The following is a 26914-nucleotide window of genomic DNA, read 5'->3' on the forward strand; positions in this document are numbered from 1 at the left end:
GGTGTGCCTCTTTCATCATTCTGTCTTCTCTCCTTAGGTTATGTTGACATTGGGCTGATTCCAAAAGGAGCAAGGGACATACGGGTAATGGAGGTTGAGGGAGCTGGAAACTTTTTGGCCATCAGGAGTGAAGATCCCAAAAAGTATTACCTCAATGGAGGTTTTATTATCCAGTGGAACGGGAACTACAAGCTGGCAGGGACCATCTTCCAATACGACAGGAAAGGGGACCTAGAGAAACTGATGGCCACAGGCCCCACCAATGAGTCAGTGTGGATCCAGGTAATGCAGAAGTAAAGGTAAATGCTGATATGTTTATTAGTGAAGATCTTTCTGATTTTCATTTCCAGGGTATTTGCTAGGGGAGACTACGAACGCTTAAAACTTCGTTTAACAAGGAGCAGGGAAGAAAGCAAGATATTACTTTGTGCGAATCATCCTTTATTGCCTAGAAATTGCTAAAACCCTGATAAGTGCCAGGGGCCCTAAAGTCATTTATTGGGAATTTTGAATTCAATTTCCAGTATGGTTGACACAGGCTGTTTATTTCAGAGTGATTTTTTTCTCAGGCATAAAAAGGATGCTCTCCATCTGGGCTGAGTTTCCAAGTAGCTTTCCAGCAGCAGCGATGGACCAACACAGTTTTCTCATGTTATCACGTGGTTGTTCTTAGGCAAGAGGCTTGACTTTGTGAAGCTCTTGGAGAACAGGATTAGAATGTTGTATGTGCACCTTAAGGGCATGGTCTTTCCTGTTGGCAAGGAACCGGAGAGAAAGAGTGGAATCATCATACCAGTAGAGATAAGACAGGTTGGGGATGCCAGATGGCTCCAGAGAGAGTCTGACCTAACCATACTCAGAAGTTAGAGGGAGATGATTCCAGAGCCAGAGATCAGAGCACTCAAAGAAGCCAGAGATCAAGGCTTGACTGCTATGATTCATAAATGTCTGGGGACCTGACATCTTACCATACATGGCAAAGGATTTATATATGGGAACCCTCATCCCAAGGAGCAACCAATCAATCCATCAGCTCTAAGTTTAAGATGAATCCTTTTTAAACGTGTGGTGAGGGGCGCCTGGGTGACTCAGTCAACTGAGTGTCTGCCTCTCGGTTTCTGCTCAGGTTGTGATCTCAGGGTCATGAGATTGGACCCCACAGTGGGCTCTGCACTCAGCATGAAGTCTGCTTTGGATTCTTTCCCTCTCCCTTTGCTCCTTGCCCCACTCAAGTGCTCTCTCTCTCACACACACACACTCTCTCTCGCTCTCTCTCTAAAATAAGTAAATAAATAAAATCTTTTTTTAAAAATGTGTGATAAGTAGACTGCCTGCAGGAGAGGGAAGTGAGGGGAAGGCCCCAAGAGGGGCATGACTTGGCTAAAGCCTATGAACATTTTTACCCCAGAACTATATATTTTATAGGAACTAACCATCCTGAGAGCTAGAGAAGAGTATCATAAGACAACAGCAACAACAATAATAAAAGTTACTCTTTTTTTTTTTTTTTTTTTTTTTTTTTTTTTTAAATTTTTATTTATTTATGATAGTCACAGAGAGAGAGAGAGGCAGAGACACAGGCAGAGGGAGAAGCAGGCTCCATGCACCGGGAGCCCGACGTGGGATTCGATCCCGGGTCTCCAGGATCGCGCCCTGGGCCAAAGGCAGGCGCCAAACCGCTGCGCCACCCAGGGATCCCTAAAAGTTACTCTTTATTGAATGCTGACTACATGCCAGTCACTATTCTATTCATAGCTAATCACTGTACATTTATTGACTTATTTAACTCTCACAACACCCCTACTAGTCACACACTATTATTATCCTCACTCTGGAAATGGAGAAACACAAAGAGATTAAGTAACTTACCTATAATCATCAAGTTAGTAAGTTCACAAGGGTGCAAGGTGACCCACCAGTCTGTTGTTGGAAAAGATGCTATCTCATTCCCTCAGAGCAGTTTCCAGAAGATTAGACTTCCCTGGGCATTCAGCCAAGAAATAATTGAATGGATATGAGGTATAGATAGATAAAGACATGGATGGATATATATACAGATATAGATAGATGTATTGGTGGAAGTAGAGGTGGGGGTGAAGATACATTCATTTATTGGCATTTGTTCCAATGCACACCTTCATAACTGCTCTAAGATGACATACCTTCTGTCACAGCTGTGTTTTACAGTATAAAGTCATGACAGTGATGTCATCCTTCTTTTGCCTTTTAGCTTCTGTTCCAAGTGACCAACCCTGGCATCAAGTATGAGTACACAATCCGGAAAGATGGCCTTGACAATGACGTGAACAAACTGGTGTACTTCTGGCAGTATGGCCGCTGGACAGAGTGCAGTGTAACGTGCGGGACAGGTGAGCAACAGCTGCTGTGTCTGGGAATCCATGTCGGCTTCAGAATGAGCCGTGGAGGCAGTCTAAGCACGTGGTTCATACTCTGTGCCTGTGGATCTGCAGGGTTCCAGAAACACGGCCCAGGAGCCCCTGTGGGAGCAAATATTCTGGTCATGGTCTAATGAGAGAGGCAGTTTTTCCTTTACACTTCATGAAAGATTTTCTTTGAAAAAAATGTTAACATGTGTTTTGTTTTGATTTCAGCTTTATTGAGATATAACTGACATACAACATTGTGTAAGTTTAAGGTGTACAACTGGATGATTTTGTACACGTATATATAGTGAAATGGTTACCACATAAAGTCAGCCAGCCCATCCATCACCCCAATAGTTACCTTTTTTGTGTGTGGTGAGAACATTTAAGATTTGGTCTCTTAGCAACTTTCAAGTATACAATACAGTATGACATGTGTTTTAAAAAGCAAAACAGAGAGACTTAAAAACCTGGTTGAGGACCTGAGGTCTACAAAAGTCAAACACCCCACTCAGAGGCTGACTGTCAGTAATGGCCAAAACCAAACCATGACAAGCTCTCCTGATTCCCATCCAATGTTCTTTATTCTGTCTCCTATTTACCAAGTATTTATATCTATGAGGAGAGTAGTTTTCTCTTATAAAATGGAGCATTGGAGAGATTCCTTGCTGTCAAGTATGTCAGAATGGAATAAGTTTCTTTTTTTTAAGATTTATTTATTATTTAAGAGAGAGGGAGAGAGGAGGGCAGAGGGAGAGAGAGGGCCTTAAGCAGGCTCCCCACTGAACATGGAGCCCAACGTGGGGCTCAATCTCACTACCCTGAGGTCATGACCTGAGGCAAAATCAAGAGTCAGATGTTTAACAGACCGAGGCCACCCAGGCACCCAGGATGGACTAAGTTCTGCTACCGTAACAAAGAAATCAAAACCTCAGGAATGCAACACAATGAAGGTTTATTTCGAACCCATTCTAAGTCTGATACAGGTTGGGTGGCCCAGCATCATCTTGGAGCTAAGACATCTGAAATGTGTGACTTCCAGTGTGCCCCACGGAGAAGAAAGACTTGGAAGAGGCAGACTGGCTCTCATGAAGGGCTTTGGCCTGGTGGTGACACAGATCATTTCTGCTCACCTTTCGTTGGTGAACCTTTAGTCCTCTGGGTACTGTTAACTGCAGAGGGAAGCCAGGAACTGTGAACAAGCACAGGGGCATTTGTAGGGCACTGACTCTCTCTGCTACAGGCTAGATGAAATTCTGTGAGGCCTGGGAGCACAGGCTCAGGGCCTGTCAGGTATTTGGACTTTTCACTCTTTGGGGAGCGTTAATAGTAGTACCCATGAGAAGGCCTCTGCCTTGATCTCTTCTTTTAGATCGTGTCCAGGTCTGTTCTGGAACTTCCTGCCTTGATCCTGTATAACTACCACCTATAAACTAGGGCAGCAACAGGGTGAAGTGCCATATTCAGCGATGCAACCAAGGGAATGAAGGTGAAGGAGTGAATGGGCCAGAAGAACACCATCTTCTCCCCCATGGGTTTCTCTCTCACATACTGTGTCCCTGCACCACTCATTCACTTGCTCTCCCCTGTCCTCGCTCCCTGCCCCAGGAAGTAGTCCTGCAAAGAGGTCCAGCAACAGGCATTAAGTCCATGTACCATCAACCTAATAAACAATTTCTGTATCACCAACTTCTTCCTTTCCCTCCGTCAGTACAGAAAGGTTAGCTTTTAGAAGGCACGGGGATCATGTTCATTTCAAAATGTGTGATGTTTTGAAAATCCTAAATATCTGGAGATCCATTAGAGTCAAAGGTGTGATGTGTGGCAGCGGCTGGTGGTGGGGTTAGGATCAGTGGTGGGGTTAGGGTCAGTGCTGTTACCCCCTGGCTGTGGCTAGCATTTCCAGACATCCTGCCCCACTGCTTGGGAGGCTGGGCTGGCTGTGGCACAAAAGCAATTTAAGCAGGAAAGAAGTTCATGAAAAAAATTTCCCTGAGGAGCAGTTGTGAGGAAAATGAGGTCGTGGGGACTGTAGTCACAAATACATTTTCCAGCTCACATCCCCATTTTTCTCTTCTTTCAGAAAAGTACAGGTGTAAGCTGTAAGCTTAAATCATTTTTGTCTCAGGACACCAAGGAGTGAAAACTCAGCCAGTCCAGAGGGGCCAGGTGCCCCTCCACAAAACAGAACACCCATCCCCTTTTCTGTTTCAGCATGGGGTGAATTCTTTGCATCACACACGCAGTGTTTCAGAACACAGGGATACAAGGTAATGGCCAATCGGCACAGTCATCAGAAAGCAGGCTCCTCCTGGCTAGGAAATGAGATGTCCTTACCAAATGTGAATCAGGATCCTTCAGCAGCACCTCGGCCTGCGTGGGCAAATGTCCTCCTGGGTATTAAACCTTAACAGGAGCTGTCAGGGAGCTGTCACGGTGTCCACGTTCTCCCCCGAATCCCAGTCACACTGCCTGTTTCAGTGACCGTGGGCTGTCTTCATCTGGCAGAGAAGAAAGACAACATTTCTCCTTTCGTGCTGTCAGACAAAGAGGGTGAAATGCTAATATTCCCATAAGACACACGTTGCTAAATCTAAAGACAGAAGACTGCCTGAAACACTGAATCAGTCATCGATGTCGTTGTATTTTCTTTGAGTTAAAACTTTCTATATTACAAAATTAAGTTCAATAGCTTACCCGAAAAGTAAAAATAGGAAAAGTCACTCCCCTGACACATGCACTTTTGTACTTTGCTTTTTTTGCCTTCCAATATCCTTATATGTATACACATGCTTTCACTTAACGTCGTAACAGGGGTACCTTTCCATGTGCTACTCCATCCTCATAGCTATCATTTTTATGGATGTGTTGCATTTCCCTGGCAAGACAAAGAAAAATGTCTTGAGCCAATTCTATATTGATCATCATCTTCTGGTGAGCTTTTGGGGACCATGTAAAGAATGATTTAATTAGCGTTGATTTATAGATGGAATTTCTAGGTTCAAAGAATTTAAATATTATGGCAATGTTCAGAACCTTATTACCAAATTGATTCCCATAGTAAAAGATTTACAAACAAGTAGTGGCAACCACTTTATTTGTTTTGCTTTATTTTCATTGATATTACATTGTTTTAGCCTTATGCTTTGTTGCAGGGAAGCATTACAAATGTCCTAGCAAAAATGGAGAACGTAACAACAAACTCTTGCATACCAGCCACTCAGCCTTGTCAGATCTTACCATCGTTCATGCTTATTTCAATCTTCATGTTTAAACAAAAAAAAATCACACAAATATGCTTGAAGAGCATTTTGCTGGCTCCACTCCCTTTCGTTTTTCTCCAGGGCTAACTAGGGTCATGAAACTAGTATTTATTGTTTTCATGCATCTTGTTAAATGCTTTTATTATATATGTGACTAGCCATATATATTAAAAAATATTGTTTCTCAAGCATTTAGGCTTTTTATAAATAGGATCGTTATCTGTGCATTATTCTTTGTCTTGCTGGTTTTACTCAGTATTATGCTTTTGAGAAAAATCCCTGCTGAATAAAGGGGAAAGAAGAAAAAATAAGTGGGAAATATCAGAAAGGGAGACAGAACATAAAGACTCCTAACTCTGGGAAACAAACTAGGGGTGGTGGAAGGGGAGGTGGCCGGGGGGTGGGGGTGACTGGGTGGCGGGCACTGAGGTGGGCACTTGACGGGATGAGCACTGGGTGTTATTCTGTATGTTGACAAATTGAACACCAATAAAAAATAAATTTATTAAAAAAAAGAAAAATAAAAATCCCTGCTAATGATAGTAGCTCTAGTACATTCACTTGAAGGGCTGCGTACTATTCCACTGTGCCAGTATACAATTATTTATACATTCCACTATTTTGCAGTTATAAACATCTTTGTAATGCTGTAATGAACACCTTTCCTCAACATTTCCAAAGCTCAAAGTAACCATGTGCATTTGAGATAGGTCCACATGTTCGTGATAAAGCATGAGAATCACAAATAGGAACACACGTTCCACTCTGACCCGGATGTGAGACCCTACACTGATGTTGAGAGGACAATTCACTTCTTTGGAAAATTAGTCAGATACTTCTTTGGCTATTTTAAAATTTCATTCATCTTGGCACTGATCCATCTTTCATCCACTGTTAACTGTCAGGGTCAACCAAGTGAAGGTATTGATCTCTGACAATATCTGGAAGATTTTTGTTAATATTTAGGACTTCGTGAAAATAATAGAAAATTTACTGAGATGGATTTAAGCATAGGCTGAGGAATAAGGCTTATCTTGTTTACCATACACATAAATATATAGTATTTATCAGATAAATTACAAGTAGTATGTAATGATAGACACCATTCATTCCAATAGAGAAACTGAAACATCATTATTAGTTTTGCCTTTTGCACAGCATTTGCCTGGCCCGTCCATCTGTTCAGCTCACTGCTGATCCAGCACATTTATCTATGCAATAGTATTAACTTTGCGACAGGTATTTTATGTAATATTTTGTGTCCTTCTGCTACTTCTGAGTAGCACATTTATCTTTGCTATTCATGCACAGAAACAGGCCTTTTGGGGGGATATTTCTAACCTCTGAGAGCCACCTGACAGTTTCCTTTTAGGTTTTGACAGGAAGAATTTGCCAACGTTTTCATGAAATTTCCAAGTACCTAAACTCTTCTTTTCTCTGCTCTACCACGGCAGGTACATGCCAGTGTTTCTGGCTTTGGCCACGTCAGCCTGTAATCCACTCACACTGTCTAAGATGCCTCCACAGGTGCTTGTGTCTTTTCCAATGACTCAGTCCTTGGGCCCTGGAAGTTCCTCTTACAATGTTGCTTCCAGCTGTTGACAGTGTCTGATTTATATAACGAAAGAGGAATAACGCAGTCTTATCAGTTGACAAAGCCTGAGTGGTTGAAAGGTTACCTATGTCTCCAAAAGAAGAAAATACTGTTTTATTTAGCAATAAAATATTGTTGATTCATTTTGAAGGATTCGCTTACCCTATGTCAACTCCCTCTGACATTTTTAAATGTTGAGATGTGATTGCTGGTGTGTGAGTATGAAAGCCAGCCTGGGCACCGGGGCTGGAACGAGTCACATGAGGCAGCGGGAGGTGGCAGATGGCAGGTCCTGTCCTGCCAGCTGTGTGCCTGGGGGGAAGCCCCTCCACGTGCTGAAGTGGGGAGGTGACTGGCTTTTGGTGTACTCGTAGCCTTTCGAATATGGGAATTCTGTATACCAGTAAGCCCTCTCAAGGCCTGGATGCCCTGAGGGTTCAGGGCGCCAACCTTTGTGCAAGCTGATGCTCTGTCCCCGGGAGGGGAGGCATCCCAGTCCCCAGTATTTCACATCTAACATTGAAGCATTACCTCCCTCAAGTGACATGATGACTTCCTTCTCTCTATCCCTCTGCCTCTCCATCCATAACATTCTGACCACCCTCTCTCCTCTCTTGCTAATGTCTTTGGTAGCAGAACCTGTGGTCTCTGTCTTCTCTCCACCTGTGTGACTTCGCTGTGCCTTCATTTCTTCATCTTTCACATACCAAATAATGGTAGTGTTGACCTCATTGGATTGTTGCGAGGTTTGGGTCATTATATTTCAAAATAGATAATAAGTAATACATTTTAATATATTTATAATATATTAAATATATATATACTTGCTGGCATGCACACATACAGTTTTGAACAGTGCTTGGGACAAGGAAAGCAGTACGTGTTCACTATTATTATTTATCCAAAGCTAAACCCAGCTTGCAGATGTACTTGGTTTGCCCCTGGAACAAACCAGATAACCTATGGACAGCCTCCCCATCAGCCATAAGCATGATCACTTGACCAGGGGCCTCACTTGACACTAAGTGTGTGGGCTCAGGATTTAATATATGTGAACCCTCTGCCTGACCCCCAGGTATTCGCCGCCAGACTGCCTATTGTGTGAAGAAAGGCCACGGGATGGTGAAAGCTACATTTTGTGACCCAGAAACACAGCCCAACGGGAGACAGAAGAAGTGCCATGAAAAGGATTGTCCACCCAGGTAAGAAGTGATAAGAATTAGAGCTCTGTGTGTCTGCTTTGAATGATGTCTGGTTGGGGCATCTGGGTGGCTCAGTTGGTTGAGTACTCAACTCTTGATTTTGGCTCAGATCATGATCTCAGGGTCATGAGATCAAGCCCAGTATTGGGCTCTGCCCTGGGCATGGAGCCTGCTTGAGATTCTCTCTTTCCCTCTCCTTTTGGCCCTCCTTGTTTGTGCTTTCCCTCTCTCAAAGAAAGAAAGAAAGAAAGAAAGAAAGAAAGAAAGAAAGAAGACTAATTTAATAGTAATCTAATGCTCAGTGATAAAGGAGGGTTGTGAGGTTTTGTTATTAGAATAAGTACAGGAGGGAATCCCTGGGTGGCTCAGCATTTTAGCGCCTGCCTTTGGCCCAGGGTGCGATTCTGGAGTCCTGGGATCGAGTCCCACGTTGCACTCCCGGCATGGAGCCTGCTTCTCCTTCCTCCTGAATAAATAAATAAATAAATCTTAAAAAAAAAAAAGAATAAGTACATGAAAACTCTTACAGGTTTCTGTGGCAGTGCTGTTAGAGCCTGTGACAAGCTGTGAGTAGGGACATCTTCTCCCCATAGAGTAGCTGGTGTGTTCTGTGTTTGTTTATTTGGTAAGACTGTCTCAAAGCATTGCCGAAGAGAATGCTATATAGAAGAGAATGCTATATAGATCCCCCCAAAGTTCTTGAGCTGACAGGTGTGGCTGTTCCCGGGACACTGCACCAGCGCAGCATAACATTCACTGTCAGATCACAGTGCCCATCTGCATGTAAGGCAGCCTGGAGTGGCTTCCAGAGCAGGCTTTCTCAATCTCAGCACTGTTGACATTTGGGATGGATGACTCTTGGTTGTGGAGCCGTCCTGTGTGTGGTAGGATGTTTAGCGACACCCCCAGCCTGTACCTGCTTAGACATTAGTAGCGACTTCCACCCTTCCTCCAGGTTGTCACAACAAAAATATCTTCAAACATTGCTAAATGTCTCGTAGAGGGTAAAAGCACCCTTGGTTGAGAACCAGTGTTACAGAGCTACTCATTTGCTGTTCTAGATAGATATTGGAATCCCAGAAGGTGGCTAGAATGTTATTATTAGGGACTTATGTTAAAGAGAGAGGGAGAGAAAGAAAAACAGCAAGAAGTAGAAGGAGGGAGAGAGGAAGAGAGAGGGGAGGGAAAGAGAGAGGGAAGGAAAAGGGAAGGGAGAAAAAAAGAATTAATTCTGAAGAGTGTCTTCATTCTCTAGTGACCTTCAGCAGGGGTGCACTTAGGTTGTGGCTTCCATCAGGCATTCATTCCAGGCCTAGGGAGACACACTAAAAGGAGTTTAGGTAAACAGGAGGGGACTCATTGGTATTGTAAATCAAACAAGTGGGACTCTTGATTTCAGCTCAGGTCATAATCTCAGGGTCGTGAGATGAAGTTCTGCATTGGGCTCCATGCTGGGCGTGGAGCTTGCTTGAGATCCTCTCTCTCTTTCCATCTCTCCCTCTGCCCCTCCCCCCACTCTCATGCATGCTCTCTCTAAAAAAAATAATTAGTTTAAAAAAATAAACAAGTGATGAACTGAGCTCTAAAGAAAAAGCCAGAAGAATGTGATAAATCTCAAAGAACTAGGTAAAGAGTCCAGACAAATCCGTGAAGGAAGGCAGACAAATCCGTGAAGGCAGGCAACGAGGCCTCTGGTGAGGGCAGACAGGACGCAGAGGCCGGAGTCAGAAGGATTATTCTGTGTCCAGCTCTGTGGTTTCTGCTGGGGGGGTGGGGGGACAGGCCAGGAGGCAGGGAGCCAGACCCTGACCTGCCTCACCTCTCCAGGGTCACCTCACCTGGCTGCAGCTCTTCCCTGCAGCTCTTGCCAGCCCTAGGTTTTGTCTGTAGCTGCCCTTCCCATAATTTCTTCTCTGGGAAGAGTGAGCCAGGAAGGAGGCACAGTTCTTGGGGCTAATCACTCACCCATGCTCTGCCGTGCTCACATGCTTCCTCACACTCGGTCTCCCTCAGGGTTAATGATCCTCTACCAGTAAATACCTGTTGCTCTCCTGGGACACACAAGCCTAGGATTCTCACCTTGCTTTTCAAAGCCACTCTCTCTGTGGGTTAGATGTCCTCATCTAACCACAGCTGATTATTTCCTGCCTCTAACTTTGTCCCTGGTGTTCAGGTTCTCATTTCATCTTATTACATAGTCTCTCTCCCCCTTACTATTACCAGCAAATATTTATTAAGCTTGTTATTTCTCACGAGAGGCACAATGGTGATTATAGCCATATAACAGTTACCATTTACTGAACACTGAGGTATCGTGACACAATAGAGGCTACATATGCCATCTCTGTGCCTGGTTCCTCACAGAGCTCTTAAAACTTCTAGAACCACCAAAGGGACTGTCTTGTATGCTAACGAAGTGGCCAGGGCTCCCAGACAGCCTCAGGATGGAGCTGGCTGACAGAGGATGCTGTGACTGGAGGGTTTGAATTTTCAGCTCTACTCCCTAACCTCTGGGGAGGGCAGAGGAGCTGAAGGTTGAGTTAGTCACAAATGGCCCATGATGTAATCAGTCCTGCCTATGTAATGAAACCCCCATTAAAAAGACAAAAACAAAGTCTAGCTAGAGGGGAAGGAGAGCTTCTCGGAGCTGAACGCGTGGAGGTGCTGGGAGGGTGGTGTGCCCCAAGAGGGTATAGAAGCTCTGCCACCGTTCTCCTGGACCCCGCCCTGTGAGTCTCATCCATCTGGCTGTTCCTGAGTTATATCCTTTTATAATAAATGAGTAATCTAGTAAATAATTTTTTTTTTAGTTCTGTGAGCCATGCTAGCAAATTACCAAACCCTTGGCAGGGATGTGGGAACCCCTGATTCATAGCCAGCCGGTGAGAAGCACAGGTGACCACCACCTGGACGTGAAGAGCAGGGGGTGGGGGCGGTGATGTGGGTCTGAGCCCTTAACCTGTCCAGTCTGCGCTAACCCCAGACAGTTAGGATCAGAATTGCTTGGTGCAGAAAACCCACACATTTGTTGAAACATAAGTAATGGGAAAGTAGAGTAGAAAATAACAGTGGGTTTTGGGGGGGTTTTTTTGTTTGTTTGTTTGTTTGTTTGTTTGTTTTTGTTTTTTTTTTTGAGAGAGAGAAATAGTGACAGAGAGAGAGAGAGAATGAGCAGGGGAGAGGCAGAGGGAGAGAGACAATATCAAGCAGACTCCACATGGAGTGCAGAGCCTGACTCAGGGCTTGATCTCACAACCCTGAGATCATGACCTAAGCCAAATCAAGAGTTGGACACTTAACCAACTGAGCCACCAAGGCACCCAGAAAACAGTGGGGTTTTTAAGCACCTACCTCACTTCTGATGCTGTTTTAGAGATATCTTATATATTCTCTTTATTATTCTCGACTACTCAGAAAAATAACTATAATTGTGCCAATTTTATAGAGGAAAAAATATTCCTTACCTCACTCAGCATCATGCAACTAGTAGAGGGCAGAGGTTTGAACCCAGGCTGTCTGGCTATAGCCTGTGGTCGCCATTACATACCCCCCAAGAGAGACACACACCTCTCCCCTATCCAGGCTGTGTCTAAAGCAAAGCAAGTACTGTGCTAGGTGTGGTGGGCTCCAAAGGATCTTGATGCAGACACTCACCTGCTGAAGCCAAGGTAGGGCTCTGGGGACATGGGCTATGTACATAAAAAGCAACATAGTCAAAAAAGATTCTGGTATCAGCTCTGGTTTTAGAACAGACATCAATCTGTTGCTGACATTTTCTCACTTACCTGTAGCTGATCACTTGGCCTCACTCTTTTCAGAATTCACTTTCCATGAGAGTGGTTATCTTACCTGTGTCCACACTCCAACCATTAGAAATTTCTAGTTGGAGGTAACTTTACAGTAGGGTACTACTGGTGGGAGAGGGAGAAGGATGTTTGGGCAAGAGTCCAGAGGCTGAAGGACCCTTCCAGAGGAGCTGAGCTGAGGGGGACACAGAAGAGGAGCCTTCATAAAGGAATTCTTATGTGATACAAGCTGAGCTGTGAGGACTTGAACCTGCCCTCAGTGCGGTCATGGGATAAGCTAGATGGACATCTACATCCAGATCTCTAGAGCCTGCAAATGTTACCCCATTTGGAAAAAGGATCTTTGCCGATGTTATTAAATTAAAGGGTCTTGAACAAGTATCCACTTGAGTCCCAAATGTCATTGCAAGGGTTCTTCTAAGAGAGAGATAGAGGGAAATTTTACACAATAGTCACATGCGCACACACACACACAGACATGGAGGATGATATGAAGACAGAACAGACAGATGGGAAGATACTAGCCTTAAAGACTGGAGGCCAAAGGATGCTGGCAGCCACCACAAACTGAAAAAAGGCAAAGAACAGATCTTCCATAGAGCCCTGGAAGGAGCATAGCCCTGCTGACACCTTGATTTCATCCCAGTACTACTGAATTTAGAACTATAAGAAATCAGATTTTTTGTTGTTTTAAGCTACCAAGTTTGTGGTAGTTTATCACAGCAGCCATAAGAAACTAATGCAGGCAACTTAATGCAAGCAAAAGAGCACAGGAGATCCCCCCAACGAAGTTATAGAAGCTCCAGAGCTTGGAAAACCACGTGATTGGGACTTCTTGGAATGACAAAGGATTTTTTTGGAATAACACAAATAAGGTCACTTCCTAAGGAAGCTTGCAACCAGCTAGGCTCTATCAGGTGCATATTCATTGGCAAGGCAAGCTGTTGTCAGGGCTAGACCAGCAGCCAGGCAGCTGGATCCCAAAGCCCTGCCTCCTGGCCATGGTCCCTAGGGTCCTGCCCTCCTTCCTCAGGGCTTTGTGGTTAAGTGACATCTCTTCATCCCTTAGTTCTAAAAGCAGTGTTGTCAGAACAAGGGAAGTGTTACCTCTTTTCCCCCTGGAAGGCTTCTTAGTTGGGTGCATGAGATGCAGTTTGTTGATTCAGAGCAAAATTTTGAAATGGACCAATTCCTCAGCCCCCTGCCCCACAGTCAGTAATGAAGCCCTGGCGCTTAGGAAGGAAGTGCTGCGGCCGCGGGCAGGAGCTGGGCACCGGGCACCCACGGCGCCGTCCCAGCCAGCACACATGTGCCACCCAGTGCCCAGGTTCTGGCCGAGAGCTGATGAGCAGTTTTGCAGCTGCCACTTCTGCTATTCCACATCGTCACGTTTCCGAGGAGGAAGACAGCCCATTCTATTCCTCATCTTCTGCTATTATCCTGGAAAACATCATTTCGTACAATTCCCTGCAAACAATTTGAAGATTACACTTAAGAAGAGGGAAGCGTAAGCAGTTGAATGATCTCTTTAAATTGTTGTCATTTGGTAGCATTTTTTGCTTTTTAAAGCCTCCCACTGTGTTGTTATAGTGAGAATCACTGATAGAGCCCCAGTCTGGAGGACTTTATTTTAAAGATTTTATTTATTTATGTGAGAGAGAGAGAGAGCAAGGGGCAGGGGCAGAGGGAAATGCAGAAGCAGACTGCCCGCTGAGCAGGGAGCCCAACATGGGGCTCTATCCCAGGACCCAGAGAGATCACCACCTGAGCTGAAATCAGACACTTAACCAACTGAGCCACCCAGGCGTCCCCCCCCCCCATGCCCCCAGGACTTTTACACTGTAGTTGTAAATTGTTGTAGTTGAAAATTGTAAGTTGTAGTTGAAATTGACTCCTGGAAGGGGACTAAAGAACTGTAAAGGCAGTGCACGACCAGTTATCCAGTTGTGTGGTGTCATCAGCATTCTGGTAAGATAAAGATCAGTGGCAAAAACAGAATCAATCAGGGTAGGTTGTTGTTAATTCTGTGCTGATTAGGCCAGGGAGGTTGTCTTGTTGGGGTGACAAAATGGGCTGGGCTCTTGTCCTGCTGAGTTCTTTGCATTACATTGCCCTTCTCACCAATCCCTCAGAGCATTTCAACAGCCTTCTGCCACAAATCTCTTATAAATATAAAAATAGTACTCTATTATACATCTCCTAGAAAGGTGGCATATGGCAGACATCAAAAAATGAAAGGGAGAACAGAAAACAACTTGACAATAGCTCCTGAGCCCCGGGCCTGGAGATCTTCGCATGGAGATTTAAAAAAAAAAAAGAAGACTGTTTTTACTTTAGTGACAAACAGATGCAAAAAGTTCCCAGGGGACTATGGAGGAGATTCCAGAAAAAGAGAAAATAGGGAGGTTCATTATCACTTTGTGGTGACACAGCTGAAAGCCGTGTAGCAAGTAATTCAATAAATTATACTTCTGGTCCACTCAGATTATTAAAGCCCTTCCAAAATGACATCTCATATATTCAGTAACATGTCTGACTTCCCCTGGACATGTCAAAAGTAAGGTAAAGTAGATTAATAATTACTGAAGTGGGTGTTCAGTTGTTTTCACATCATGTGGTTCCAATATTAGCTCTTTATCCACACAAGACAGCCAGATGATAAACACTAAGGAATAAGGGAATAACCTTATTTATTATTATTACTTAATACATAAATGAATAAATAGTCTTAATAACTTAATTATGGACGTTAAACACTAAAGAATAAATAAGTAATCTGAATAACTTGAAAGAATATAATAGAATCAAGGAGTAGCTTTCTTCAAATATTTTTAACCTGAGATTAAAGGCATGAGAATCAAAAGAAGTGTTGCCCAAATAAATACAATACTTACTAAATATAAATCATAGTACAAAATTCTTCAAAATTCCATGCTATCTCAAGGTTAGAAGTCTTCCTTCAATTCAGGAACTAACAACTTCACACGCTATACTATTTTCCCATGAAAAATAGAAGCATTCCATGTTATTACTGCATGGAGAGCCGAAGAAGTGGGCTGTACTTGCCAACAATGGTGAACCCAAGCCACACTGGATCAAGATACTTGTTCTCTCTTTTGTGCTGGGCAAGATCTACACAGTGATGGAGAAGGGAAAGAAGAGAGGGCTCCCTCCTACTTTGAAAAGCTCTTTCTGTGTAGCCATGGGGTCTGCCTTCTAGAATCTGGAGTAAATCGTCCATGATAATGGTGTAGAGGAAGAGTTCACATCCTATTTTGCCACAGTGAATTCAGAGTATTCACTTAGCAAACAGTTTCAATGCTTTGACTTGTCAAGAATAGCTGACAAGTAAGAAATTATTTTGTTTCTCCTTCTGCTTTCTTATCAAAGGGACCAGTGAAACTAGTAATAGGTAGACTGAAGGAGATGAGGAGAATGAAGGCAATGCCTCTGATTAACCGTCTCCTAGATAATTGAAAATCAGCAATTTCTTCAGTACCCGCCTCACAGTAGAACAGAAAAACACTCAGGTAGGAGCCAGGGGACCTAGATTCTATTAGAGTCTCTTACTCGGTATAGCAACAGTCAAAATAACAACAAAAATTACAAGTGATCAAATTCTTATTATGCGTCAGGCTCTGTACTCTGCACTACATATAAATTGGTATTTTGTTTAATCTACAACACTCATGTAAGATTAGGATGGTGATATCCATTTAACAGATGAGGAAAATAAGGCTTAAGTGTGCTTTATTTTGTAGAATAGAAAACTAGACATCTATTTTCTTGACTCTAAAGGAAGAGGGCATCTAGGGCATCTCCTTATGCCGGGTGCTGGACTCAAGCCATGATTGCACAGGCCTGCTGTGGCCCTGTCTATGCCAGCAGGCTGGAGTATCTCCAAGGGCCACCCAGCTCTGTACCTGCACCCCGGCACCTGGTTCTTTTTCCAGTGGCCGAACTGAATGTATATATATATGTATACTTGTGCTGCTCTTCTCCCTCATGTCCATGTGTGTCTGCAGGTGGTGGGCAGGGGAGTGGGAAGCATGCTCAGCATCGTGTGGGCCCCATGGAGAGAAGAAGCGAACAGTGCTATGCATCCAGACCATGGGCTCTGATGAGCAGGCCCTCCCAGCTAAAGACTGCCAGCACCTGCTGAAGCCCAAGACCCTCATTTCCTGCAACAGAGACATCTTGTGTCCGTCAGACTGGACCGTGGGCAACTGGAGTGAGGTGAGCTTCATCACTTCGCCACCCCTGCCCCTTCTGCCCCTAATCCAGAGCAACTCTAGAGAAAATGGCACAGTGGCCAGTGTCTAACGCCTCTGGCCTGTTTCCTGCATTTCCCACTGCCTTGTAACCTATCTTTCTTATTTTCTGTTCTTACAGGGTTTTCTTCTCACTTGTCCAGTAGTCAAGTACCTGCCAGGGATCCCATTTGCACAGGCTCACAACAGCTAATTGGTACATTGTCAGGATTTTTGCTGTCCCATCGTTAAACCATTGGTAGCAAATCAGGACTCTTCCACCCACCCCAAGAGCTAGTTTATTAAACGCTTACATTTATGTTTCACTAGAACTACTGCAGCTAACTAAAACTGGAGGAATGTAGCTTTAATGGTAGAATGAGAGGCAGTAAACTTGACACTTGAAGAAGCCCCTCAAATTGTCTCTCTATTCAGCATGGGTCAAAGCTGGACCTGACCAAGGTTTCAAACATCTATTATTGGCCACATAAATTCAAATATGTGTTGTTGCATTTTCCCAAAATGAATCCAATCAAATTCTCAGAATATAATTAGAAATCAGTGGGTAGAAGTTCCCAAAAAACTCCCAGGCTTCACTTTTCTCTAGGTCACCATGGAACCTGGTACTGTCATGCCTTGTGCTTCCAGAGTCTGTAGCGGAAGTGGAACCCTTTTTTCTCCAAGTGTCCTAGAGTCTTCAGGGGTCTTGCTCTGCTTTCCTGCACACATTGCAGTTCAATGACCTAAGGAATGACAAAAAATAAATGAGTTTTTAAACCAACAGTCCTGACTTCATGGATGAAAGCTGACTTCTTCTGAGCTTCCTTGGAAAGCCCTGGGCTTTTTGTTAATAATGCTACCAGTGACCAGAATGTCATAGAAACTCCTCTTAGGACTCACCTTCAGACAAATGGAAAATACTTGACTCAGGAGAGTGTAGTAAGTAGTATCTGTACTAATAAAGGAACACCGAAGTATTTTTTTTAAGATTTTATTTATTTATTCATGAGAGACAGAGAGAGAGAGAGAGAGAGAGAGGCAGAGGGAGAAGCAGGCTCCATGCAGGGAGCCCAACGTGGGACTCAATCCCGGGTCTCCAGGATCAGGCCCTGGGCTGAAGGCAGTGCTAAACCGCTGAGCCACCCAGGCTGCCCCGAACTATTATCTAAAGAAGACTTTGGAAACTTATATAAGCAAAGGTGCCATCTCTGAAGCTGACTATCTGAAAGCAGAAACACTCATCTGAATACAGCCACTGTGATAACATTATTTCCAGAACTTTATTTCATTAGTTCATCATCACAGTTTAGGTTTATTTAGCTTCTAAATCTGTGCAGAATGCTCTTTTGGGCATCAAGGTGAGAATAAAAAGGAAATGGTTCTTGTGTTGTAAGAACTTTCTATCAAAAGGGAAAGATAGGAAGAAAAAAGAAAGAAAGAAAGAAAGAAAGAAAGAAAGAAAGAAAGAAAGAAAGAAAGAAAGAAGGAAGGAAAGAAAAAGAAAGAAAGAAAGAAAGAAAGAAAGAAAAGAAAGAAAGAAAGAAAGAAAAAGAAAGAAAGAAAGAAAGAAAGAAAGAAAGAAAGAAAGAAAGAAAGAAAGAAAGAAAGAGAAAGAAAGACAAATACATGCAAAGAAAACATACCTGCAAACTAATCTGTGCACATACGGCAATGGGGCTGATCCTGGGAGGGGACGGGGTAGCCCGGGGCCAGCCTAGATTGCTGTAAATTACAGTGTTGTCCAAATAAGACTGGACGAGGTGTTGTGACTGGTCCATTACATCTGTTTACCAGGGATGTTTTGGCTGCATCTGAAGCAGCCCATAATTCTGGTCAAGTAGAATTTACTAATTGCCAGATTCTTCATGCTTTTTTAAAGGATTACAATTACATATTTGGCTGAGAAGTTTTTATTGTGCTCATGTTTATGGAGAAGAAAATGATGTGCCCTAACTGGAAAACAAGGGACCAAAAAGTTGGCACGATGCGACAAGCACTCGTGTCTGTTGTTCCAAATACAGGCCATTGCGTAGTGTATTGTGAGCAGACACGGAATTCAGTTTCTAGCTTCCACTTGATGGAGTTGAGCAAAAAGGCTGAGCCCTGGCCTTCATTTGGGGGATGTTGTCATGACAGGTGCTTTTAGCTAAATCAGCGACAAAATATTCATCCAGTGGGTCTTCCTTTCTTTCCTCTGCTATCTTGCTAATGTCTGTACATGTTAGCCCTCTAATGAACTTTGCTGGAATATGAGGAAATGTCTTTGACATTCTAACTAGGCCCAGAGACATTTTTAAGAGAGTTGTTATAGTGCTGTCTTCTTGCCATCGTAATATTCATGGTCTAGAGCTTGTCTTGAGATTGACATTAATGGATGCCGGGTAGTGCTCCCAGGATACCTCATCGTTTGGTCTGCACTGGGCTGGTTGGGGCACCCTGGATGTCAGAAGCTAGGAGGTAACTGCGCCAAAAGATCTAAGAACTATGAGGCTCCTGCAGCGCCATCCTCCCTAGGCTGACTTCCCTTCCCTGTCAAGGCACCTCTGCCAACCCAAGCAATGAGAGAAGAGTGGGCTCAGCTGTGCCAGGCTGGCACATTCCTCCCCGACCCAGCAGGGACAGGGAGGACCTAGCAAGAGCTGGGGGCCTTTCTGCCCCTGTGACCAGCCCCTCCCTCTCTTAGCTCATGCCCTGAACATGACTCCTACCCCCAAACTCAGATTTCACCAAGAATCTTACCCTGTTTTCACCTAACCTACTTTCTGGGCACAGAGGGTAAAGAAGGGAGACTGGATTTGTCGTAAACAAAGACAGGGTATCCAAGTTTCTGTGGCCCCCCGTTTTTATTAGATATACCACTTCGGTGACCTGCCTTGTGAGAGCCAGCCAGTCTACTGGTGAAGAACATGCATGGTCTCTGGGGCATGAGGCCCTGGGTTCAAACCCTGGCTCTAGCACTTATTAGATGTGTGACTTTAATCTCTTTGTGATTCCTTTTAGTTTTCTGTGGCTTATTTTCTCCATCTATGAAACAGGAAAAACAGCAGTACTTAGACTCAAGAGAAGTTATGAGAATGAAATGAATTAATAGTTCCAAACGTCTTACTAGAACAACACCTGGGACGTAGTGAGCTATAGAAACAGTCATTTCCTGGTAGAGTAAATAGATTGAAATAACAGTGTCATCTATCATCTGTTCAGTGCTTTTCACACTATAGAGTTTGCCTCATTGAACATCTATGATAACTCCATGATGCTGACATTGTTCATGAATTCCCCTGTTACTCCTGGCAGTTAGGCAAATGGATTTAGTGGGAGAGTAATTTTCCTAGGTTCTCTAGCCCTGGCAACCCTAATTATATGGTCTTGAGCTAGCGTTAAACCCCCTTCAGCCTTTTCCCACTTATAAAGACAGGGTTAGTGTAAGGCTTGAAGATAATCCACAGAAGCCCCTTGCCTGGTGCTGGGCAAATAGTGAGTGTTCACTAAATGGTAACTTCATTCTCAAGCAAGAAGACAAGTGTCTCTCTTCTATGCTACTGTGATTTTGCAAGCCTTGTCCAGTCGGTGGCACCCAGATGCCCTCACAGAACTGATCTGTGCCCCTCCGCATTGTCGTCTAGACCCACGCCCTGAGTTCAAGGCCATTTTATGAATGGAGCACTGTAAGCACGAGGCTTGAGTCAAGGGTCTACAAAAATGTTTGAGACCTAAATAAAGAAAAGGTTAATGTATGGTTTCCATAAAAACAAAGGCCACAGCAAATTCAGAAATCAATAATTATTTACATTTGAATGGCAGATACTTACTGGCGTTTTAGTATGTGTATTAAACACGTTTATAGGTATTAACACAATACCTCGTGACAGCCTTATTAACCACATTTTACAGGTAAAGAAACTGAGCCATGGAGATGTTTAGAGGCTTGTCCTTAAAGCAGTGGAGTCAGGATTTTAATGCAGGCAGCAGAGCTTTTACTATCAACACTCTGCCTTATGCATCTCAAATGTCTACAAAATATAACAATATGACAGCCCTTAGTATTCATAAAAAATGTATTATGTTTGGAAACAATTTATAGAGCAGCTTTTGTCACTTTTCTGGAATTCCAGACTATGCATAATGATTGCTGAGAAATCAGAGCACTCTTATTAAATAAGTTGCCCCTTCTGAAAATACTTCTAAAGCAAAAGAAGAAAAGGCTTTTCAGATGGTTTTTAGAGAAATAAATTATATTCCCTCAAGACTAGTAATATCTTTTTAATGTATTTGATGGGGTGTGGATGGAGCTCCCAAAGCAGACATGCCCTTTCTGTGCCTGATAAAAGCACACAAACAAATGAACAAAACAAACAATTAACCAACTAATTGAGAATCTATCAAGTACAAAGCTGAACACCTGATATTTTAGCTTCGACCACCTTCTCTTTTGGCTCGGAATGTCTGTGAGTGCCAACATCTCATTCTTCTCAGATGTCAGCAGCCTGTGCTTTGCCAGGTTTCCTGGAGAACACGTATAGCCATCCTTTTTTGACACAACTACTCACAGAAAACCAGTTCAGGACCATGTTGATTCTCTTCCTCCTGTCTGATATATTGTTTAATTATCTAGGGTACCACATGAGTTTGCTAGGGCTGCCATGACTGAATACCACAAGCTAGGTGGTTTAAACAACAAAAATGTGGGCGCCTGGGTGGCTCAGTTGTTAAGCGTCTGCCTTCAGCTCAGGTCATGATCGTAGGGTCCTGGGATCGAGCCCCACATCAGGCTCCCAGCCCAGCTGGGAATCTGCTTCTCCCTCTTCCCCTCCTGCTGCTCATACTCACTCTTTTTCTCTCTCTCTCTCTCAAATAAATAAAATCTTGAAATAAAATAAAAAACAAATTTATTGTCTCACAGCTCTGGAAGCCAGAAGTCTAGGATCAAGGTGTTGACAGAGTTATTAGTTCCTTCTCAAGGCTGTGAGGGACACTCTGTCCCATGCCTTCTAACTTCTGGTGGCCTTTGGTTTCCTTGGCTTGTAGATGTTAACATTCTGATCTCTGCTTTTATCTTCAGTGGCATTGTCCCTGTGTATGTGTCTTTGTGTCTGAATTTCCCTTTTTATAAGGATAGTGATCATATTGGATTAGGACCCATCTGGGGACCTCATTTTAACTCGATTGACTCTGTAAAGGCCCCATCTCCAGATTAAGTCTCCATTCTGAGATATAAGGGTAAGGAATAGGCAGAGGTTAGGACTCTAGTATATCTTCTTTGGGAGGGGGGGGAGTACAATCCATAACAGTTCCCCAAGTTTTTCAACATGCTTTCAAAGCTGGCATTAGCATGAGATCCATCATTCATTTATAAGTTCCCAAGACTACACAGTAGGTGTTATTTACAGCCAAGCACTAGCTATTTCTCTACTCAGCCCTTTAGCTCTAACTCTATGATAAGCCCCGACTGTGTTTTTTAGTAAACTCTCAGCACTAGAGCTCCGAGCCATTTGTGAGCTCCCCTCCTCCACAGCGTACGTTGGGTGGGTGGCTTGACTCATTTAGCAGCACCCTCTTTCTCAGCAGGCTCCCCGGAGATCTTAATCTTGAGTAATGGCACATGGGAGCAAGATGACTCCCAGGGAGGGCAATAAAAGACGTTGCTTGCCTGGTACAAAGAGTTCGAAATTACAAGGTAAGGGCACAAAGTAATCATAGCAGACAGTGGTTTTGGAAACTACCCATCAAGATGAGCTCTGAGTGTGGCATTGTGTCCTGCATTTATATCATCTGCAGGGTTTGACAGCTCCTAAGGAGATAAACTCAGTTGGAAGGTGTGTTGGAAGAAGCATGGGGCTGAGTACAAAATAGCGCTGCTTGTTCCGGCGTGACTGCTAGAAAAGGCAACTTTGGTTTTGGCCCCTCAAAGTTGGTAGATAATTAACACTCTCCTGCTGGGCACAATGTGCCCCGGTGCTAAAGAATCACATTCCTGGGCTAATTGGAAGCCTCTGGGTCTACTGGGTAAGGAAAGCACGTGGGGACAAAACGTAGGTGTTCTGGAAAACACATAAATTGCTCCCAGACCCAGGTCTCCATGAATGAAGTTTTGAGTTGCCATTTGGGAATGGGACCAGTACTTGCAGATCATCTGCTTTTTTGAGATTAAAATCTGGAATTTTATTTTTTTCTTTCCTTTTTAAATTTTTTTCTTTCTTTCCTTTTTTTAAAAGATTTTATTTATTTATCATGAGAGACAGAGTAAAACCTGGAATTTTACTATGAAATCTGCTTATTTTTTAAATGTTGGCTACTGAGTTTTTGTGTTTCATCTGTTTGAAGATTGAGCAAGCCAGGGTGCCTGGGTGGCTCAGTCAGTTAGGCATCTGACTCTTGATTTTGTCTTGGATCATGAGATCGAGCCCCATGTCAGGCTCCCTGCTGGGAATGAAGCCTGCTTGAGATTCTCCCTCTCATTCTCCTGCCCCCATAAAAGAAGGAAAGAAAAGAAGAAAGAAAGAAAGAAAGAAAGAAAGAAAGAAAGAAAGAAAGAAAGAAAAAGAAAGAAAGAAAGAAGAAAAGAGAAGAACAAGAAAAGAGAAAAAGAAAAGAAAGAGAAGAACGAAGAAGAAGACAGAAATGCAATAAGAAAAAAGAACTCGCACGCAACTCAGCAAAAACCATTCCACTCACTCCATCCCTCCCGCATACAAGAAGAAGAAAAGAAGAAAGAAAGAAAGAAAGAAAGAAAGAAAGAAAGAAAAGAAAGAGATTGAACAGACCAAAGAATTTGTGTTTGAGGGTCAAATTTAGTCCTGAGGCTGCCACTTTGGAATCTCTGTTCTAGAATAACCCTCAGGTTTTTGTTTTTTGTTTTTTGTTTTTTTTTAACCCTCAGTTTTGAAAGCTCAAAATCTAAAATGCTTTGACTAAACCAACAAGGTATTATTTACCACTGTTTTATTCTTTTAGGTTGAGCAAATTCACACAGTAAATAAGGTTATTTAATACTTGTAATTTATGAATTCTAAAAAATACATATGTGTCCCTCTGTTAACCTTAGGAAATCTAAATCTTAAAAAAAAAAAAAATCTAGCAATAAACCAGTGGGACGTATGGGTATCCACAGTATTTTCTAGATATGTGCCTGCAAGTCCTTCACCCAGGCGGCTGCTCACCTCGTAGCTTCCCACAGCCAGGTGTGTGCCCCTGTGCTCCACAAGAACAGTAGAAACCACAGGCCCCTAAGCCCTGTGTTGTTATTGTTATTATTATTATCAGCATCATTATTATAAAGTGATAATAAGAGCCTCCAGTTGCCAGTTGTCTTCTCTCTATTGTGCATGGGGTTAAGACTATTGCCTCATGTAATCTTCACAGCAGCCTTGAAAGGTTAATATTAACTTCCGTTTCCAGAGGAGAAAGCTGAGGTGTAGTCACTATGCTGTGTGCAGTTAATTAATAATGGCAGGTTGGGGAGTTCACCTTACTTCTTACAGGTTTTTTTTTTTTAAAGATTTTATTTATTAGAGACAGAGAGAGAGAGAGAGAGAGAGGCAGAAACACAGGCAGAGGGAGAAGCAGGCTCCATGCAGGGAGCCCGGTGTGGGACTCAAATCCAGGACTCCAGGATCACGCCCTGGGCTGAAGGGGGCGCTAAACCGCTAAGCCACCAGGGCTGCCCTTTCTTACAGGTTTTTTTTTTATATATAAATTTATTTTTTATTGGTGTTCAATTTGCCAACATATAGAAAAACACCCAGGGCTCATCCCATCAAGTGGCCCCCTCAGTGCCCATCACCCAGTCACCCCCACCCCCCGCCCACCTCCCCTTCCACCACCCCTAGTTCCTTTCCCAGAGTTAGGAATCTCTCATGTTCTGTCTCCCTTTCTGATATTTCCCACTCATTTTTTCTCCTTTCCCCTTTATTCCCTTTCACTATTTTTTATATTCCCGAAATGAACGAGACCATATAATGTTTGTCCTTCTCCGATTGACTTACTTCACTCAGCATAATACCCTCCAGTTCCATCCACGTCGAAGCAAATGGTGGGTATTTTTATAGCTCTTGAGCTTCACAGTTCAACGTAGGGGTGGAGGGCATACACCTACATACTTTTAAATGCATGTAAAGTTGTGAATTCTAACTTCCCTGTGGACATTATAAGCATTTCAAGTAAAAAAAAAAAAAATTGGAATGAAGAGAAAGAAAAAATCAAAGACCTTCCTGCCATGTAGCTGTCTACTCTGACATTTCTTAGAAAGAAAAACCCAAAGGGAGGTACACCTGCTGCTTGAGGACAGTTGGCATCAATCAGCCAAGGCCTCTTTCATGGATCAGCTCTCAAAACCCAGGCTGCCCGAGGCACGTAGCACAGCAGGACGAACCGGGCAGGGCCTAAAGCCCCTTCGCACACAAGAAGGCAGAAGTACTGTAGTAAACCAGGCAAGTCACTCCCCCAGCCTGCCCTTGCCAGGCTCCAAAGGGAGGTGACCTCAACCCACAGGGGAACATGCTCTCAGCTGCACAGTCTCCTGGGCTGACAGACATCTCCTGTTTTTCAGAGGAGCTGATTTCACAGCTATCAGGCATCAGGGAGGGATTATGCTTGACTGGAACAAAATGAAGGGGGATCTTTATACAGCCATATTATTTCCTACACAATGGAAATTGAAAATAGGACCTGAGAAGGCAAGAAACATAAGCTAAAAAATGCATAACCTCACAGAAGAATTTTCCCATTCCATATTTTTGTTTGTTTGTTTTTTGGTGAAATAGTCACTTAATAAATGTGTATTGAGTGATCACTGTGTCCCCAAGAACAATCCTGGAATTCAGTTATGAATCAGAAACAGTTCTTGCCTTTGGGTAGCTTTTCAGAAATTGAGTTTGTGGTCAGGTCAAGAGGTGAAATCAGCAGATGGCCACCTGTTCTGTGTGTCGCACTAGATTTCATGAGGCTATGAAATAAATCGGATTCTTACTCTGCCACTGACTTGCAGCCTTTTAAGCAAGTCCCTCCCTGAGTCGCAGGTTCCTCTCCTGTGGAGGGTGGAATCATAATTCCTGCCTCGTAAGTCTCACGGGGCGGTTGTGAGTACCACACACAAGAATGGCTCTGAGCCCTTTGAGATCTGTCAAGAAGTATGTGATCCCCATCCTCAAAAACCTGCTTCAAGGTCGGGAAGAGAAGATAGACAGATGTGAAACAGCCAGTGAAGACCTCTAGATGGTTTATATCCTAGTGCGATATATTTGGTGGCTGACTTGAAACTGGAAAGAAAAGGTAAACATGGAGCTGTCTGCTAAAAGTATAGATTTTTCAAAACATCTAGAAATTGTTATGCAATAACTACATGTGATTTACAGCTGCTGAGATTGAGGAAGTAGATTCTTTAGCGTGATTCCTGAGGGAGAACCATCCTGTTAGGATTCCTCTGAAGGCACTCCAGCTGCCTGTGCTTTGCCATGCCCTGTAGAATGTGGAGGGCACACGGCGGGAAGGGGCACCAGCTGTGACCCCTCATATCAGCACCATGCTACAGGACTCACCCTTTGGAAAGGGGATCTCTCTACCTTTGATTAACTACCCACCTTTAAATCTCAGAATAGGGGGATGCCTGGGTGGCTCAGTGGTTGAGCATCTGCCTTTGGCCCAGGGCATGATCCCAGAATCGCAGGATCAAGTCCCACATCGGGCTCCCTGCATGGAGCCTGCTTCTTCCTCTACCTCTCTCTCTCTCTCTCTCTCTCTCTCTCTCTCTCTCTCTCTGCCTTTCATGGATAAATAAATAAAAATCTTTAAAAAATAAAAAAAATTAAATATTTTTTTTAAATCTCAGAATACATCCCAGATCTGTGTACCTGTGTGGGTATGATAGTTGTCCGGCTTAATTTAATGTGATTGCACCTGACACAGGCAAGTGGAAATGGAGCCTTTTTGCCTGGGTGAGACTACATTGGTTATACTGAGTGTTTTCTAAATATAAAGGGGAAGGTTTTTTATAACTAACTTAGTAGATTCCAGAAAATGTATAAATATTTGATGTAATCGAACAGCATTCCAACCCTAGAAAAGATAATATTCCTATCTCTTGAGTAGGTGTCTGGTATGCATCATTGTACTCTCTGTGAATTCACTGTCCCGTGTTCAAAGCCCGGGGAGACTTCAGTTTTACTGTGTTGTGGTTTGTATCTTCAGTTTGCAGAGAGTAAGTGGGCGGTTCTGAGCCCCATGTGGTCTCGAGGAGATAGGTCTTTCCATGGAAAACTAGAGGAGGGGGGCAGCCGGGTGGCTCAGGTTTAGCGCCACCTTTGGCCCAGGGCGTGCCTGGGGAGCCCCAGGATCCAGTCCCATGTTGGGCTCCCTGCATGGAGCCTGCTTCTCCCCTTGCCTGTGTCTCTACCTGTGTCTCTGCCTCTCTCTCTGTGTGT

General features: G+C 43.5%; 1 protein-coding gene across 1 annotated transcript in view; it reads left to right on the forward strand.

Annotated features, from left to right (window-relative positions):
* The window catches only part of ADAMTS12 (ADAM metallopeptidase with thrombospondin type 1 motif 12), a 303108-nt gene that overhangs the window by 240975 nt on the left and 35219 nt on the right, over positions 1 to 26914 (forward strand). The window contains exons 15-18 of the mRNA XM_038535470.1: positions 38 to 282; positions 2231 to 2369; positions 8317 to 8443; positions 16275 to 16485. Of these exons, the coding sequence (XP_038391398.1) occupies positions 38 to 282; positions 2231 to 2369; positions 8317 to 8443; positions 16275 to 16485 (722 nt within the window). The remainder of the gene's footprint in view (positions 1 to 37; positions 283 to 2230; positions 2370 to 8316; positions 8444 to 16274; positions 16486 to 26914) is intronic.

The sequence above is a fragment of the Canis lupus genome, chromosome 4 (genome assembly GCF_011100685.1).
Source record: "Canis lupus familiaris isolate Mischka breed German Shepherd chromosome 4, alternate assembly UU_Cfam_GSD_1.0, whole genome shotgun sequence".
NCBI lineage: Eukaryota > Metazoa > Chordata > Mammalia > Carnivora > Canidae > Canis > Canis lupus.